The sequence below is a fragment of the Triticum urartu genome, chromosome 1 (assembly GCF_003073215.2).
Source record: "Triticum urartu cultivar G1812 chromosome 1, Tu2.1, whole genome shotgun sequence".
Classification (NCBI taxonomy): domain Eukaryota; kingdom Viridiplantae; phylum Streptophyta; class Magnoliopsida; order Poales; family Poaceae; genus Triticum; species Triticum urartu.
In genome coordinates, this window is record NC_053022.1 from 442,719,532 (window position 1) to 442,736,959 (window position 17,428).

The 17,428-nt window shown below is 47.4% G+C and overlaps 2 protein-coding genes across 2 annotated transcripts; both read right to left on the reverse strand.

The window, feature by feature from the left end:
* Positions 1–4,424: 4,424 nt before the first annotated feature.
* On the reverse strand, positions 4,425–6,180 carry LOC125535186. The gene is made up of 3 exons (XM_048698234.1): positions 5,644–6,180; positions 5,302–5,569; positions 4,425–4,483 (listed from the first exon to the last, which is right to left on the reverse strand). Exons 1-2 carry the CDS (start codon positions 5,846–5,848, stop codon positions 5,352–5,354), a joined length of 423 nt encoding a protein of 140 aa, XP_048554191.1. The 5' UTR covers positions 5,849–6,180; the 3' UTR covers positions 4,425–4,483; positions 5,302–5,351.
* A 10,089-nt stretch (positions 6,181–16,269) lies between these two features.
* On the reverse strand, positions 16,270–17,058 carry LOC125517228 (homeobox protein Hox-B3). The gene has a single exon (XM_048682414.1). It carries the CDS (start codon positions 16,975–16,977, stop codon positions 16,504–16,506), a length of 474 nt encoding a protein of 157 aa, XP_048538371.1. The 5' UTR covers positions 16,978–17,058; the 3' UTR covers positions 16,270–16,503.
* Positions 17,059–17,428: the final 370 nt, after the last annotated feature.

Here is a 17,428-nt window from a genome sequence, read left to right on the forward strand (position 1 = left end):
TGTGCCTACTCATCCATGCTTGTTTGTCATGCCTGCTATTGCTTAGAGTTGAGTCAGGTCTGATTCATCGGGGATGAATTGGAACAGTGATGAACATGTCCTACTGTGTGTGAGCTAAGTGTGTAAACACGATTTGGTAAAGGTAGTGGTGAGAGGCCATGTAGGAGTACACGGTGGGTTGTCTCATTGAAACCGTCCTTAGGAACTGAGTTCTGTGTTTGTGATCCATGAAACAGTTACTACCACACATTGGGCCCGAAACCAATGGACCCTCTCGGCTTCTTGATCACCCTTGTCCTCTGTCCAGGAGTTGCAACTAGTTTCTGGTGTTTATAGGATATGTGTTGGCGGACGTGCGTAGCGCTGACCCTAGGGGTGGGCTATGATGCGGTAGATACACCGTGGTCGGGCATGCCGGGCGCCCGTTTGGTGTCTCGGAACCCTGTACACATCGTCCGGGGCCGTATGTGGAAACCTCGGCCGGACTCCATGCGGATGGAACCTTTGGGTTCACGATTAGCCATGTCGGCCCGGGTTCTCTGTCATATGGATGCTAGCGACACTATCATATACGTGAGCCAAAAGGCGCAAACGGTCCCGGGCCATGGTAACGCGACACCCGTGGGAATACCGTGCGTGAGGCCGCAAAGTGATATGAGGTGTTACTGGCTAGATCAATGTGACTTGGAATCGGGGTCCTGACATGAACGAAGAGATCATGAGCTGATTAGAGAAAACTTGAATGATGCACCGTTAAGGTTTAGAGAATGAGAGGTGAAAGCTGGAATGCATAATTCCGAGATGATGGGCTCCGGAGGATCAAACGGAAAAATACTCCTGAATTGCTTCGGATGGGTGAAAAGAATTCTCACAAACGGAAACAATTATGAGAGGATGGCATGAAGGTAGAACCACGAGTCTTGAAGAGAATGGAGCAAGATTTAAGACAAAATCTTTGTTGGTCTTCACAATTCGAGAATGATGACGAGAAAAAAAACCATCATGAATTGTTTAGACACTCCGGGAGAATCAAAAGCAAAGAGGTTGAGCCAACGATGAAAGAATTTGAAAGATCTTGGAGAAAGACGTATAACTGATGAAAATTCATTCTTACGTCAAACTTGGAGAAGAATTTGAGAGTAACTCCGGGAAAATAGAAGAGTCAGGTAAGATCCTGGGAAAAGACCTATGGGTTAGGGACCACTCAAAAGAAACACCGTTGAACAATTTAAAAGAGAGATTGCGCCGGTTGAATTAAATGGCTCGAATGAGATAACAACCTCGAGATATCTTGAACGGATTGATAATGTTGACACAAATCTTGTGAGATATCTTCAGCACTCCGAATACAAAAATAGCAAGATGTGGATGATTAAGAGGTGCGTCGGCATGAGAAAACATTTGAAACGAGGAAAAGATATGACCGACAAAGCTTGGATTTAATCCACCGGAGAAGAAAAAGAACGAAGAATGATGAACTTGAAGCTCCATTAGAATCTTCCTGAGAATCACCGAATAAGAACACTGAAAGAGAGGAGTAAAGAGGCTTCACATCCATAAGATGGATACTTGATAAAGAAATCCAAGTCCTTGAAAAAAAAGGGGGGGGAGGGGGGGAAAAACAAAGACAACTTGGGACGGATGAAACCAACAACGTTCAGAAGACTTGAGTTGATCTTGCGGATGTTGAAAAAGATCAGATCCACTTGAAGAGGAACACGCCGGTTGAAACGGATTGACATGACAATCTCGATTATCATGGAGGATTAGTATTCACATAGAAATCTGAGAACACCACTTAGGAAAGGTATGGAATCAACACTTGACATTGAATCAATTCGAATACCACAACCCAAAACAAAAACAAAGGATTGGCTTACAGAATAAGCCGGAACAAACATATGATAGAGATTTCGTCCGAAGTTTTCATGGTGGGGCCCACACGGGCTCGATCGTACAACAGCATCATGTACAAGGCAGTGCACATGACATACGAAGCGTCCCCGAGTCAGCATAGCCAAGGACTCTTTAAGACACAACGAGACCACTGTAAAACCAACCGTGGATAGGCGGACCACTAGACGTCGAACCCCAATCTCATATCATGCATCTGTCGGAAAGATATCCTAGGAGCTACTTGAATTCCCACTTATAAACTCCCGAAAGTTTCTGGTTATGCAATCAGGTGTCGGGGATACAGGGGAAGCATAATATCTCACCAAAAACTAACAAATCCTACATCCAGTTGTATCCATCCTTCAACACATAACCAAGAAACCTTCGGAAATCATTTACCTCAACCTTCGAAAAGCATCCGTCATACGAGTTATGGCAATACTCCTGAACTCCCGCCCCAGTACTGGGTGGCGTCGAGGTTATCTCACCAACAACTGCATAAAAGAGATTTTCGATGTCGGCGAACTCAGGTATTCCAGAACTGCAACGATAAAATTGTGACGACAACACCTCGGAGCTCAACTCCCCAGGACACTGCCACAACCCCTAAATGTCAGGAGGCACCAAGAACAATTTTCTCGTCACAAAACCATCGGAACAATTTCAAGTTACCCGCGTGATCCTAATTTTTTTTGTGAAATTCGAGGAGAGAAAAGTCAAAACTCTACGTTAGGAGGCCTCACCAGAGCGACGAAGGGACTAAGGAGTAAAAAGAATCCTACTCTCCGTTATATATAGTCCTAAGACTCAAAACATTTTGTTGTAGACTCAACAACGTCAGCGATTCGATCAAGCAGTGGGCTCCTAAGTCAGGGATGGCTCTGATTACCAACTTGTAACACCCACAATGCGGCTATATCTCCCACGTGTCGGGGCACGACTTAGAGGCATAGCCGCATGGTAGGTCTGTCGCAAGAGGGGTAATCTTTACACATCCCATGTACTGAATAAGAAAGGGATAGAGAGTTGGCTTACAATCGCCACTTCACACAATACATAAATATTCATACAACATCCAGAATACAATCAAGGTCCGACTACGGAACCAAAATAAAAGAAGACAACCCCTAATGCTATATCCCCGATCGTCCCAACTGGGCTCCACTACTGATCAACAGGAAACAAAACAAAACAACGAATACGATCTTCATCGAGCTCCCACTTGAGCTTGATTGCGTCATCTGCACTGGTATCATCGGCACCTGCAACTGTTTGGAAGTATCTGTGAGCCACGAGGACTCAGCAATCTCACACCCGCAAGATCAAGACTATTTAAGCTTATGGGTAGGAAAGGGTAGTGAGGTGGAGCTGCAGCAAGCACTAGCATATATGGTGGCTAACATACGCAAAAGAGAGCGAGAAGAGAAGCAGCGCATGGTCGTGAAGCTAGAGATGATCAAGAAGTGATCCTGAAACTACTTACGTTCAAGCATAACACAAGAACCGTGTTCACTTCCTGGACTCCGCCGATAAGAGACCATCACGGCTACACACGCGGTTGATTCATTTTAATTAAGTTAAGTGTCAAGTTTTCTACAACCAGACATTAACAAATTCCCATCTGCCCATAACCGCAGGCACGGTTTTCGAAAGTTCAAACCCTGCAGGGATGTCCTAACTTAGCCCACCACAACTCTCACGGTCAACGAAGGATATTCCTTCTCCAAGGAAGACCCGATCAGGCTCGAAATCCCGGTTACAAGACATTTCGACAATGGTAAAACAAGACCAGCAAAGCCAACCGATGTGCCGACAATCCCGATAGGAGTTGCACATATCTCGTTCTCAGGGCAACACCGAATAGGTCAAGCTATGAGTAAAACCAGCCCTCAAGTTGCCCCGAGGTGGCCCCAAAGGTTGCCTGGTTTGGACCAACACTTAGACAAGCACTGGCCCGGGGGGTTTTTAAAATAAAGATGACCCTCGGGTTGGCCGACCCGAGGGAAGGGTAGGTGGTGGTGAGGCAAATGGTAAAACCAAGGTCGGGCCTTGCTGGAGGAGTTTTATTCAAAGCGAACTGTCAAGGGGTCCCATAACACCCAACCGTGTAAGGAACGCAAAATCAAGGAACATAACACCAGTATGACGGAAACTAGGGCGGCAAGAGTGGAACAAAACACCAGGCATAAGGCCGAGCCTTCCACCCTTTACCAAGTATATAGATGCATTAATTAAATAAGAGATATTGTGATATCCCAACATATCCATGTTCCAACATGGAACAAACTTCATCTTCACCTACAACTAGCAATGCTATAAGAGGGGCTGAGCAAAGCGGTAACATAGCCAAACAACGGTTTGCTAGGAAGGTGGGTTAGAGGCTTGACATGGCAATATGGGAGGCATGATAAAGCAAGTGGTAGGTATCACGGCATAGCAATAGAGCGAGCAACTAGCAAGCAAAGATAGAAGTGATTTCGAGGGTATGGTCATCTTGCCTGAGATCCCGCAAGGAAGAAGAATGAGTCCATGAAGAAGACAAACAGACGTAGTCGAACGGATCCTCACAAACGCGATGTTATCGGAACTAACCCGAAGAGGCAACACCGAAAAGAAGCAAACAACATGGTAAACAACCACCACATAAGCATGGCATGATGCACAACCAAGTATGATGCATGTACAGATTAATGAGGCATGGCATGGCAAAGTGCACAAACAATACTACAAATTAAGTGGAGCTCAATATGCAACGAGTTGCATATTGACGGAACACCACATGTCTTATTTAGTTCTCTCTCATTTATGTACCCAACAATATTAAATGTTGTTAAACATGGCAAGAGGTGAAGCATAATGAAAACTACCTATCTAGACAAGTTTAAATGAGGCCGGAACAACAACCAACAAGTCCGGAAACTCCTCATGTGCGTATTTTAGGTTTGGTACTGTTCTGTCCTAAACCATATTTTAGAGTTGTTTAACATGCAAAGTAAAGCCACCATGTTAAACTAGGCATTTTTCTACCCCATTAACATATAAAGTTTGTTAAGTTTGGAGCTACGGTTATTTAGTTATGAATTAAAGCATTTTAACATGGCACTTGAACAAATTTAAACAAACCGCATTTTAAACATTTTAAACATGGATGAAAGTTGGAAATTATTAATCTACATAAAATTCTAAGCATTTTACATATAAAGTTTGTTTTAAACCGATGCACGGTTAATTAGTTAGGATATGCATGAAGTGCAAGGGTGTTTCTGCAAAACTGGCAATTCTCAGGATAATTCGCAAATTTAGTCGCGGAAAAAACAGGCACTCGGGCCGAAACTGAACAGAAGCCCAACAAGGAAAACACCGGGGGGGGGGGGGGGGGGGGGGGGGGGGGGGGGGGCTACTCACCCTGGGCCTACGGGCCGACAGATCTGGGCTGGGGCGTGGGAGGTGGCCCATCAGAGGGGCTCGCCCGACCTTCTCCTCTGCTCCATGCGAGCAGGAGGCCATGGCGGCGGCGGGATGACGAGGGGACGCAGGGGTCCGGTGGGAGGGAGCAGATCCGAGCGGAGAGGCACGGATCCGGGCGCGAGGTGCCCGTTTTCGGTGGTGGCGGCGTCCGGCAGTGCACGCCGGCGCGAGGCGGCGAGCTCCATGGAGGCCCTATCCATGTTGGCTGGGAGAGAGCAGGTCAGAGAGAGAGACAGGAGGAAGGAGAAGGAAGGTAGAGGCGGGTGCGGCGTGACCTACTGGTCACCGGCAGGGGGCTCGTCGGCGTCGGCTCGCCGGCCGGAGGGGCGATGGCGGTGCTTCCTCGATCCAGCTCGGGGTCGAGCAGGAGGAGGCGCGGGATTGCGCGAGGGACGAACGGCAGCATTCGGGCGGCCGCGCGGGCCTGGGCGGGCCGCAACTGGGCCCGGCGGGCCACGGCGGTGGAGGCCGCGGGTTGGGACATGTGGCGGGCTTCTGTTGGTGGAGGGCGGCGGCTGCGGCGGCGCTGGCTGATGGAGGCGCGACAAGTGGCGGCGGGACAGCGGCTGTGTGCAGAATTTGAGGAGGAGGTGGGAGGCTAGAGGTAGGGGAGGCTAGGCTGCCAGATTTGGAAGGGGATGTGGTTTTAAATAGGCAGGTTTAGTGTTAGGGGGATATTTGGAGCGTTTCGGAGCACCCGATCGCGATCCAACGGACCAGTCGAGATGGGAGGTTGGTTGGGCCTAGGTGGGGGTTAGCGGGCTATGTAGGAGAGGTCTCGGGCTGAGAAGAGAGAGACGAAAATGCAACCCGGCAAGGTTTCCGGAGACCGAAAACGTCCGACGATAGACCGGCTATATTGCCGCTATAGTTATCCGTTGGGGTGTCAAACGAACTCCGAATGCGATGAAACTTGGCAGGCGGCCTACCTACAACATAACAACACCGCATGCCAACTTTCAACCGATTCTGAGAACATTTTCCGGCCACTTAAAAAAATACTATTTCAAACATGCCGCGGGCGCGTGCAAGTGTGTCTGGGCTCAGAACGGGCAACGGAAAGAACTGGGAAACCCGGACGAATGCAAGTTTTGAAAACATGATGATGCAATGCACATGATGACATGACAAGATGCAACACGCAAGCGAATGACATAGCAAAGACAACGAATAACTGGAAAACACCTGGCACATCGGTCTCGGGGCGGTACAGCCCCCGCCTAGGCCCGCGCGCGCCGCTACACCCATCACGGCTCCGATCCCCATGCACTTGCCTGCACCTACCGCGCCCGTGCACGCCCCTGCACCCACCATGCCGCGCCCATGCACGTTCCTGCACCCGTCGCGCCCTCCTCAGCGTCATGAGACGCCGTTGTCGACCGCTACCTTGCAGTGCCCATTGATTGTACATTGGCCTGAAGACTTGAGCAATGACGTCCTGGACGATGACAACGCCGACACAGCACACCTCCGCCACAATTAGTTTTTTTGTTTAATATTATATCTCGATCGTATGAATGTAAAGTCATTGTTGACTGAATAAAATCTATGGTTTGATCAACTCAGTGTTTTTTCTCTTAATGTACAAACTTATATCAAAATAAAAAAATAAAAGCATCAATGTTTTTCTCCAAATAAAACACTTAACGCAAACGTTTCAGATTGAACATCCGTATGCTAAGTGAGAGCTATGATTCCTTCGTCACTAAGCCAAAGAAAAATTTGGCGTGCAGTATTTGTGCATCTCATCGTCGCAAGCGATTTTGCGTGAATGACCAGTATGCTTACTATAAACAATTGATAAGATCTGCATCTGTCATATTGGGTATATTTTTTTGACACCTGAAACAGTAGGAGAGGCTCCTACTGTATATATTGAATTAAAGTATCAAAAAGTTTTGTACAAGGTCATAACCTTACATCCATAGCCATGATAAAAATAAGGGTATATGTAGGTAGCCTAATTAAGTAGTAGACTATGGGACGACAAAGGTCTAGGTAAAAGTTGAGAGGAACTGCTTGTGTTTCTCTTTAGCTCTATGTATGAGTAGAGAGAGGTCTTCTTTGAATATCCTTGCCCAAGAGCCAATCGTGGGGTTAATTCTCCTAAAGTGTTTGTTATTCCATTCTTTCCACAAACTCCAGGAGGCATATAGAAAAAATCTCCATAAACATTTGGTTGTCCCATCTTGATTTGGCTTCCTTGATCCAGTTTAGGCGATCTCCATTAGTTGTCCATTGAATATTCAAGGTGTCCCAACAGGTTGAACTGAAGTGGCAAGTAAAGATCATATGTTCAACCGTTTCTTCCTCAGTGCTGCCGCATAGAATGCAGCCATAATTGTCCCCAATGTTGTAGTGTCTTCTCTTTAGCATGTTTCTAGTGTTGAGGCGATCAGAGAGAAGAAGCCAACCAAATACTTTGATTTTCATTGTGGCCAAGGATCTCCAGAGCCATTTGTAGGTAATGTGTGTAGTGGCCTCGCGGAAGTAGAAATTGTAATATCCTTTGGCGGTGTATATCTCAGTGCCCCACTCGTAAATCCAGGAGTCCATGTCCTCGCCCTCATCATCGCCAACATGCGCTGTGAGTTCCTGGATATGACGTAGCTCATTGTGTGCTTGCATGGATAGTGGTAGGTGAAAGGTTTCATTGAGATTTGTACACCCAAGAAAATCCCTGACAGAAATATCTTCAAGTTTGGCATAAGAAAAAGCACGGGGGTGTGAATCTGCAAGGACCTCATCCAACCAAAGGTCTTTCCACATAAGCACAGTATCTCCTTTGCGAACGATCACTTGTGAGATGCCTCTATAGATAGGTGTGAGTTTGAGCACATCTTTCCACCAGAATGATCCACACGGGTCTGAGGCGTGTGGGATTTTGTTGTTGTAATAAGTAGACCAAATCAAGTCAACCCACGACAGATCCCAATGGTTATAGAATTTGTGCAGGTATTTCATGAGTCAAGCATCACTTTGGGTTTGTAAGTCCAGAACCCCTAGGCCCCCACACATTTTCGGTCTGCAGACCATTTGCCAAGAAGCTAGGGAGTTACATTTATCCCCATCATCAGTTTTCTTGGTCCATAGGCATTGTCTTCTGATTTTATCCAACAGCTCAATAATCTTCGGTGGCAGTTTGAGGGTGCAAAGGGCAAAGATTATAAGAGAAGCTTGGTCCGGACACGCAGGGAGCAGCATGATCGTGTCATCGGCGTATTGAATCACCGGGTACTCCGACTGGTTGGGTCGGTGAAAGGGCAGTTGAAGATCATTTCTTCGGAATGAGTCATTAATTGCAGCTTGCAATAAATCTGCCGCCAGGACAAAGATTAGGGGGGACAGGGGATCACCTTGGCGCACTCCACAAACACAATTAAACTGCCTGCCCGGGACTCCATTAAGGAGCACAGAAGACTTTGCAGATGAGAAAATGGTTTTGATCCACCCCAGCCATTTTTCATTGAAACCCATGTGTTTCATGATTTCCAGCATAGCATCATGGTCAATGGTATCAAACGCTTTTGCAAAATCCAACTTGAGCAGAACTATTGGCTTTTTGGAAGATTGGCATTGGTATATGTACTCAAAAGCCCAAGCAAGGCAGTCTTGTATAGACCTCTTTTTCAAGAAACCGTATTGGTTACGGTGAATAATCTTGAGAATGATTTTTTGTAACCTGTTGGCTAAAAGCTTTGTGATGACTTTAAGACAACAATTAAGCAGATGATCGGTCTAAAGTCATTAACTCCTTGGGGCGCAGCAATTTTGGGGATGAGTGTGATGAAGCCATCATTGATACTATCAAGGTTGAGACCACCCTCAAAGAATTGATCACATAGAGCATAGAAATCTTCCTTAATTATGTGCCAACAAGATTTTAGAAATGCACCATTAAACCCATCAGGACCCGGAGCCCTATCTGCAGGCATTTCTTTGATTACTAGGTCAATCTCCTGCCTAGTAAATGGTACAGTGAGAGCATCTAACCCCTCAATTCGCTTGATAATGGAGGGAAGATCAAATTTCATGTCATGCTTTGAGGAAGTTCCAAGTCTTTCCTTAAAAGATTGATATATGACAGATTCTTTACTTGCGTGATCATCCACTATGGTTCCGTCATGTAACATTAAGGAGGCAATATTGTTTCGTCTGTAATGTTCAGAAGCCATGGCTTGAAATTTTTTGGAATTCTCATCACCAAAATGAACCCACCGAATTGTGCATCGTTTCTTCCAATATTGCTTTTGATAGGAGAGTAATCGTAGGATGTGGGCCTTTAAGATAATCCTAAAATTAGCCTTAGGAGTTGTCAAAGGCCTTTTGTTTTCCAGCGTGTCCAGATCAGCTAGAGCTTTGTTGGAGTTAGAGATGGCGATGGACAAATGGGAAATGTTCTTGCTCCATCTTCTGAGGCAGTACCGCAAGTGCTTAAATTTTCTACAAAGAATGGTTGCAGAATTGGTCGATCGGACGGGCTTATCCCAAGCAGACTGAACTATCTCCATAAATCCAGGATGTTGGATCCAGAAAGGTTCAAAGCAAAAAAGTTTACTTCTAGGAATAGAAGTTTCAATGGACACCACGCAGGGTATATGATCAGACACTGGTTTGCCTAAGGGTTTAACAACTGTGTTGGGATATGAGCCAGTCCAGCTACATGATGTAAAAAACCAGTCAAGTTGTTCCAACAGTGGATCCTGTTGCATATTGCTCCAAGTGTAAGTGCGGCCTTTGAGTGGCAATTCAACAAGAGATTGTGTTCGTATGAAGTCATTGAACGTAATCATGTCATTAATGCTCCCACCCGGCTTGTTACGATTGTCAGGGCTGCGAATGTAGTTAAAGTCTCCGAGTAGGAGCCAATCTTCATTAGCCGGGATGTTTAAGGAGAACAACCAATTAGTGTAATTAATACGTGGATCACCTTGACATGGGCCATAAATATTCACTAGTGTCCATGCTTGGGAGGACTGGGTTGATTGAAATTTAATTACCAGGGCAAAATCCTCTGAGGCAATAACTGTGCCAAAGAAAACCGAACTGTTCCAAATAGTAACAATTCCACCCGAAGCCCCATGTGAAGGAACAAAAGCAAATTGGTCGAAGCGACGGGGACAGCAAGATTTGATAAAGGCATGATCGATCATAGTCTTCTTAGTTTCTTGCAAACATAAGACCGAGCAACCACTAGCATTGATAGCATTAGAAAGAGCTAATTGTTTATCGCCAGAGTTTAACCCACGAATGTTCCAGCATAACACATTCCAATTAACCAAAAGACCCATAAAGTAAATAAAGCAGCAAATTAAGCTGAGGACAAAGACCCGACATCCTTGGACTCCAAGAGAGCAGCTTCAGTAAGTTCTTCTAGCGGGATGGCGCATTGTTGGACACCCACCTGCTGGATTACTTGAATGGGAGTGGGAGGAGGAATGCCCTGGGCCGTCTCAGAGTCCAGCTCCCTGATGATCACCGAGGAAGGAGCAGCAGGAGTGTGGCATGGTTTGACCTTTGATTGCTTCTTCTTGGTGTCTGTTAGTGCATGGACCCGGAATCCATCATATTTATTAGATCTGGCACTGCGACGAAGAGAAATTTCACATTCAGGTGCCTGAACTTTGCCACGATGAGAGGAGGCGCCTCCAGGAGACACGACCACTGCAGATGGAGGTATAAGCAGAGAGCTAGAGCTTCCCGGGATCATATCTATGGGGGATCAGTCGGAGCCGCAGCAGAAACAGACCAGGATTGAACCACAGACACATTCTTCATTTTCCCTAGTGATCTGGTGCCCAGCAGTGATGAGGATAGAGTCATTGTGGAGGCAAACTTGAACATGCGCTTGCAAGCAGTCCCGAAAGCCCAGCCCCGAGCTCCATGGGCCAAAAGTGGCCATAATTGGCTTAGTGGCCGTCCACAGAAAGTCATTAATCTGTCTCACCGGCCTGGAGGAGTGGAAGAGCATAGAAGCCATTAAATTTCCTTGGTGTGACATAGTGAAGTGCAGACCAGAGTTGTTCAGAGCAAGATCAATGGTGAGAGAATCTTGTTGCTGTATTATGGGAACCACAGCAGAATTGGCAGGACTGTCAAAATTATTCCTCCAGAGATTGTGCAGAACATTGACAGGCACAAGAGCAAACCCATCAGAGCTGACAGAGGAATCAGAGCTGCTGTTCAGAGAGATGGAGTCATTCCAAGCCATTGCAGGGCTATCAAGTAGATTGTTTTCAGGTAAAATTCCATCAGAAACCTGAAGACCTTCAGCAGCAAGCCATGCCTGAAAGTTGTACACAGCAGGAGGTGGAGGAGCTGGCCAGGCACCCCATTGCGCCTGAAACTGAACCTGTTGGTCGACAACCACATTGTCATTGGCCTGATTAGCCTGATGCATTGCCTGATCAGCAGCCACGTTCTGAGCCATCCAGTTGTGCAGCTGGGCTTGATACAGTTGCTCAGCAGTCAGCCCTTCCCCAAACAGAGGATGTGGAACACCATCCTCAGGAGGAGGATCTTCACCCGCAGGTGGGACTTCAGGTAAGTGCGCATTCCAATCACTACTGCGTAGCATAGTGACAACAACTGTCCAGCAATGTCTAGCCCCCCCCCCCCCAATCTGCCTCATCACAATACTCTTAGGGACCAATCTAAGATGAATGACCCTGGCCTTCAGAAGCACAAAATGCCTGTCACCCCTGGGGTTATGCCATTCAATCAGAGACCCGAAAGTATCCACCGTGTAAGTGCATCTAGTGCCACCCCTAGTTGGTTTTGGAGTATTGACGACAAACCTAGTTGAGGGACTAATGTGTTTGTGAGAATTGCAGGATAACACAGGTAGAAGTCCCTCATTGATTCGGTTTTCCTACCAGAGATGACCCCTAAAAATATATGAAGACATTGATGTCAAAGGTGGTATATGAAGATATTCACGTCGAAGACTATGACAAGAGAAGACATCGCATGAAGCCTATGGAGCTCGAAGACTTAGATCTTTTGTAGTTCTTTTTTCTTCTTTGTTGAGTCATAGGAATCACCGTACTGTTAAGTGGGGTCCAAGAGAACCAGTCAGAATGACTGAAGTGATGCTTAACCAAAACATATGTCTTCGAGTGAAGACTATGAGAGCGAATCTTGTCCAGAGTCGGACAAGTCAGTTTTGCTTGTAGCCCAAGTAAAGTTGCCGTGTGAGTTTGAAATCTGACCGTTGGAACATGTCTCAATTCCTTAGTGACCCAGGGTCATTTCGGACAAATCAGGTCGGGTTGCCTAGTGGCTATAAATAGCCCACCCCCTACAACCATAAACGGTTGGCTGCTCAGAGTTAGTGTACGGCTTTTGTCGTTTGAGAGCAACCCACCTCGAAGCCTTTGAGAGAGAATTCCTTGCGAGGATAAAGCCCTAACCACCCAGAGCCAAAGAGAGTTAGGCATCACTTAAGTCTTCTTGTCTGTGTGATCTGAAGACTTATTACATTTGAGGACTGTGAATCCTCCAGCCGGTTAGGCGTCGCGTTCTGAGCATCCAAGAGACATTGTGGATAGCCGATGAACGAAGTCTGTGAAGGTTTGGGAGTCTCCCTTGAAGACTTACCAGAGTGATTGGGCGAGGTCTGTGTGACCTTAGCTCAAGGGGAATACGGTGAGGACTGGGTGTCCTGAGCTGCGTGTTCAGGACTGGGTGTCCGGGACTGTGTGTCCTCAGGTTTAAATACCTAGCCGCCCTAACCAGACGTACAGTTGTCACAGCAACTGGAACTGGTCCAACAAATCATTATCTTCAACGAGTCACTGGTTTCATCCTTCCCTTCCCTTTACTTACTGTTGGTCCTTGTGAAGTCATTGTATGATTGCACTATCTTTTGTCTTCACCGAGTGACTGCGTGTTCTGTTTGGCTTCATAATATCTTCCTACCTGATCCTTACTACCTAGCTGCTATTAGTCATTGTGCTTTCACTTCATTGAATACTTGATTATGGTTTGCCTAGTGTAGTCTACCTTCCGCTGCATGGTAATAGGTTTATTTCTATCGTTTGTCTTCAAAACTTCCACGTTTTGAAGACTTTCATAAAAATCGCCTATTCACCCCCCCTCTAGTCGATATAACGCACTTTCACACCGACTTGTGCATGTAATGCTGGGTCTGATAGTCATATGGAAATCCAACATATAAGATCCAAATCTCCAGGCCAAAAGTGGTGAGCCGCATGTTAAGCGCAGCGTCATGAGGAACAAAAGAGATAATCGTGTGCTCATCCGCTTGCATCTCATCTAGTTCAAAGGTGGTTCCGACGACATAGTCTCTAACTAGGGAGTCATCAAATCCAAAAATACCAATCCCTAGAGGGTGATCTTCAACTTCAGTAGGGAAGAAGTGAGACTCATGGAGCAAACCTTGGATTGTATCTCTGAGCGCTTCTTTCTGATGCTGTGGGATGAACCTGTTGGCCTCAGCAATGGCCAGGAAGTCATGGCGCAAGGGAGGCACCGCGCTGACCACCATGTCTGATCGCACCTTCCGATCAGGCGGGCCGAGCTCCACCGTCATTCCTTGCGGCAGGTAGGGGACGATGTTGACGGGGAAGTTCGCCATTGTTGGTGTGGGAGGGAGGAGCAGAGCATGCGCAGAGGAAAGCACGCGTGGCGAGGCGGAATGCGTATCGACAGGGGGTATGGACTGTTTGTTTAGCCAATTTTCTTTGTTGGAGTGCCACCCCTGGATACAGGATGAAGCCACGTGTCCAAGCAAGCCGCAATGAACGGTCGAGGATTGTTTGGGCGGAGTTGTGGGGCGCAAAGTAGGTGAAAGAGGTAATTGCTTGCTAGTAGAAGGAATCCGTGCAGCCCCTGATTTGACTAGACCAAAATCAATTAGCCTCCCATTTCCCAAGTTGGCCGTGGCAGAGCTGCCAGTAAATGGTAGGCAGGGTAATGATTCCATATCAATTAAAGGAGAAATAGGATCCTTTCCTTTGAATGATTTAGCAAAATGATTTATTACTCCAGATGAATGAATATCAGAAACCGTAACATGCTTGGGCTTCCAAAGATAGCGCTTGGCCTCAGGATTGAAGCAGGTACGCTTGGTATGGCCCAATAAGAGACATGCCTCACATTTGAGATAGGACGAGCACTGGAAAAAAAGATGGGAATGTGATCCACAGATAGTACAGTCCCGCGAGAACAATGGCGGCCCAGGGCCCATATCGTGTTCAAAGGTGGGCCGAGCAGCACTCACCCGGCTAGCAGGTGGGGGACAGCAGCAACTATCTTTTAAGATAGATTGAACAAATCTCGCCTAGGCATGCAGTAGCCAAATGGCCCAACAACTTACGAGAGGAGCACAAATTAAGCCTCCCATAAATGTAAACCGAGGGAGGGACCGACGTTAGAGACCATATGTTGGCAATATGTGCATCAGAATACCCAAAATGACGTTGGTCCAGAATATGGAAGAGCATAAAATTCGGAATATTGCTCCATGTAGTCTCCTTAAATTGACAACCTACAAATCTGTATTTATTAGGCCTTGGCTCATTAAACACATAATTCCCCGCAGTAAAGGGTGATTTGAAAGTCCCAAAGATGACGTCCGAAGACAAGGAATGTGTGTTAATGCCCGCAGTAAATGTCTGGCTATCTGTCTGCCCCGGAATAATCTGCTCCGGCAACAGAGCTGCCGGCGTTGAGCCGTCCGGTGACGCGGCAAGGCTGGAAACCAGACCCTCCGTAGGAGGAAAGCCAAATTTAGATAAAATCAGACTTGAAGCTTTCAACACCTTATCTTGCTGCGAAGAGAACTTGTATTTAGACTTGATAGCAATAGGAGAACGAGCAGCCACCTCAGGTATGTGAGAATCAAGATGCCATGATGAATCCTTTGCCAAAATACCAGTATTGTTCTGACGGAAAAGACTAAAGTGGCATACAAAATCCGGCCAGACTCTGTCCTTAAGACCATAGATGAAATGCCCAACCTTATTGGACGCCACTGAGAAGCGAAATCTTCTACCATCAATATGTGCCACGTTAAGACCAGAAGGGAGGCCCCCAATACAGCATTGGAGGGCAATAGCAACCGAATCATCATTGAGAGGGAAGCTTGCCGATGAAAAATGCACCACCACCAAGAACTCTTTGTTCGAACCAGAAGGAGAGAAATGGACGGTAGAACCAAAACGACGACGCACCTGAGCTGCCACGGCAAGGCCGGGGGGAAAATCCCAATGCAGAAGACCTTCCATGATCGTCTAGATCAGAAATCTCCATGGCTGAGTGGTGTGTGGTGGAGGGCAGGTGGAAGGGAGGGGAGGAGAGGAGAGGAGGTGGGAGGAGCCATCTTCACGAAACCCTATACCGCTCCATCATATTGGGTATATTGTCATTTGTATAATTGGAAACATTGGCATTGATCAATCTAATAACATTGTCATTCGTCAACCTTTTAACATTGCCAGTTGTCAAATTTTGCAGCTAAAAATCACTAGTACTGTCTTATTTTGCAACTGAAATTCATTAAACATAGATTTCATTCATAAATTAGGCAGTCGTTCTTTATACATACAGCACAGTTTAACTTACAGCTAAGCCGAACAAACTTTTTCTCAATCGTTGCCAATCATGTACCAAATCACACATTTAGGAGAAATTAGTCATCTACTGGGCCACTTAAAAGAAAAACATTACAGTCCAGTGGCACCACTATAATTCTTGGTTTATACCGTTACATTATACCTTTTTTTAAGTGTATTACCGTGACATTATACCTTTCCACTTGCTGCACGGTTTACAGTTTCGACCATGCAAGTGACCAGATATAGCCACAAACATTTTTCCAAACAAGTATCAATTGCTTGCACCAAACAACTTTCTGTATAATTTGTACTAAGCAATCGGTGCTAGTCCAAGAAAATAGAAGGTCTTGTTCATATGTTCTTCCATTTCAATTCGACGAATTTGTTTTCACGGATCGCCAGAAGCAATCAGCAAGGAACAAGGATCCTAGCCCCCCAACCCCTAAATTCACAGGCACGCACATATATACACAAGCAGAATTCGGGTAGAGGAAGCAGATCCTACATCAGGGGAGAGACCGGGCAGTAGGAGACTGAACCGTCCGAGAGGATCCCCACCTCAGCAGACTCTGGGGACGAAGCGCAGCGCGGCGACGCGGGCGGCGAGAAGCCCCGCGAGCCTCCGCACGGCAAACTGGGTGCAGTTGGAGAGCGCGATGAGGCACATGAGCTCGTAGATCACGCCGAGCGCCACCTCCGCCGCCGATCGGCGGGGCGTGGGGACGTCGGGCTCCGATGAGTCCCAGCCTTGACCAGATCCGGACCCGAAACCATGGTTCCACCCGCCGCCGCCGCCGCCGCCGCTCCCGCCACAGCCGGGTCCGAAAGGGCCCTCCCCGTCATCGCCGCCCGCGCCGGAGATGGTCTTGGAACGGCGGGTGCGCGCGCGACGGCGGCGGACGGTGGTAGAGGCGGAGGCGGAGGCGCGGCGGCTGATGGTGGTGGTAGCGGAGGAGGTGGCGTGGGGGCGGAGGAGCACCGGCTTGGCTGGCGGGGAAGAGCCGGCCGTGGCCGTGGCGGCTGAGATCTCCATGGTTGGTGGCCGGCGGGCTAGGGTTGTGTGTGGAGGAAGGCAGGCGATCCAGGTGGGGGGTGGGGGGGGGGGGGGGATACCGTGGTCTCGCGGCTGCCGTGTGGGGTTTGGTTTTCACGTGTTGTGACTGCCAAGGCGACGCGCGGACACGGAAGGAGGAGGGCGCACGGCCGGTCGGTGCCGAGGGTTCGACACTTCCACTGCTTGGGATCAGGCTCACGATCGTTGACAGGGGTTCGTTCGCTGCGGTCCACGGAGGGGCGAACGGCCAAAATGCCCCGGCTGCTAACGTGCACAAGAACGCAATGTGTCACAATCTCTACCTAATTTTGTTTTATTTTATGGGGGACGTTAGGCGTCGGCCGGCGGATTTTTTAAAAATATTCGCCGGCTCGGCAGCCGTTAGATCTAGTGTCAATCTATGACCCAGATGCGTTCTTACAATTGCAAC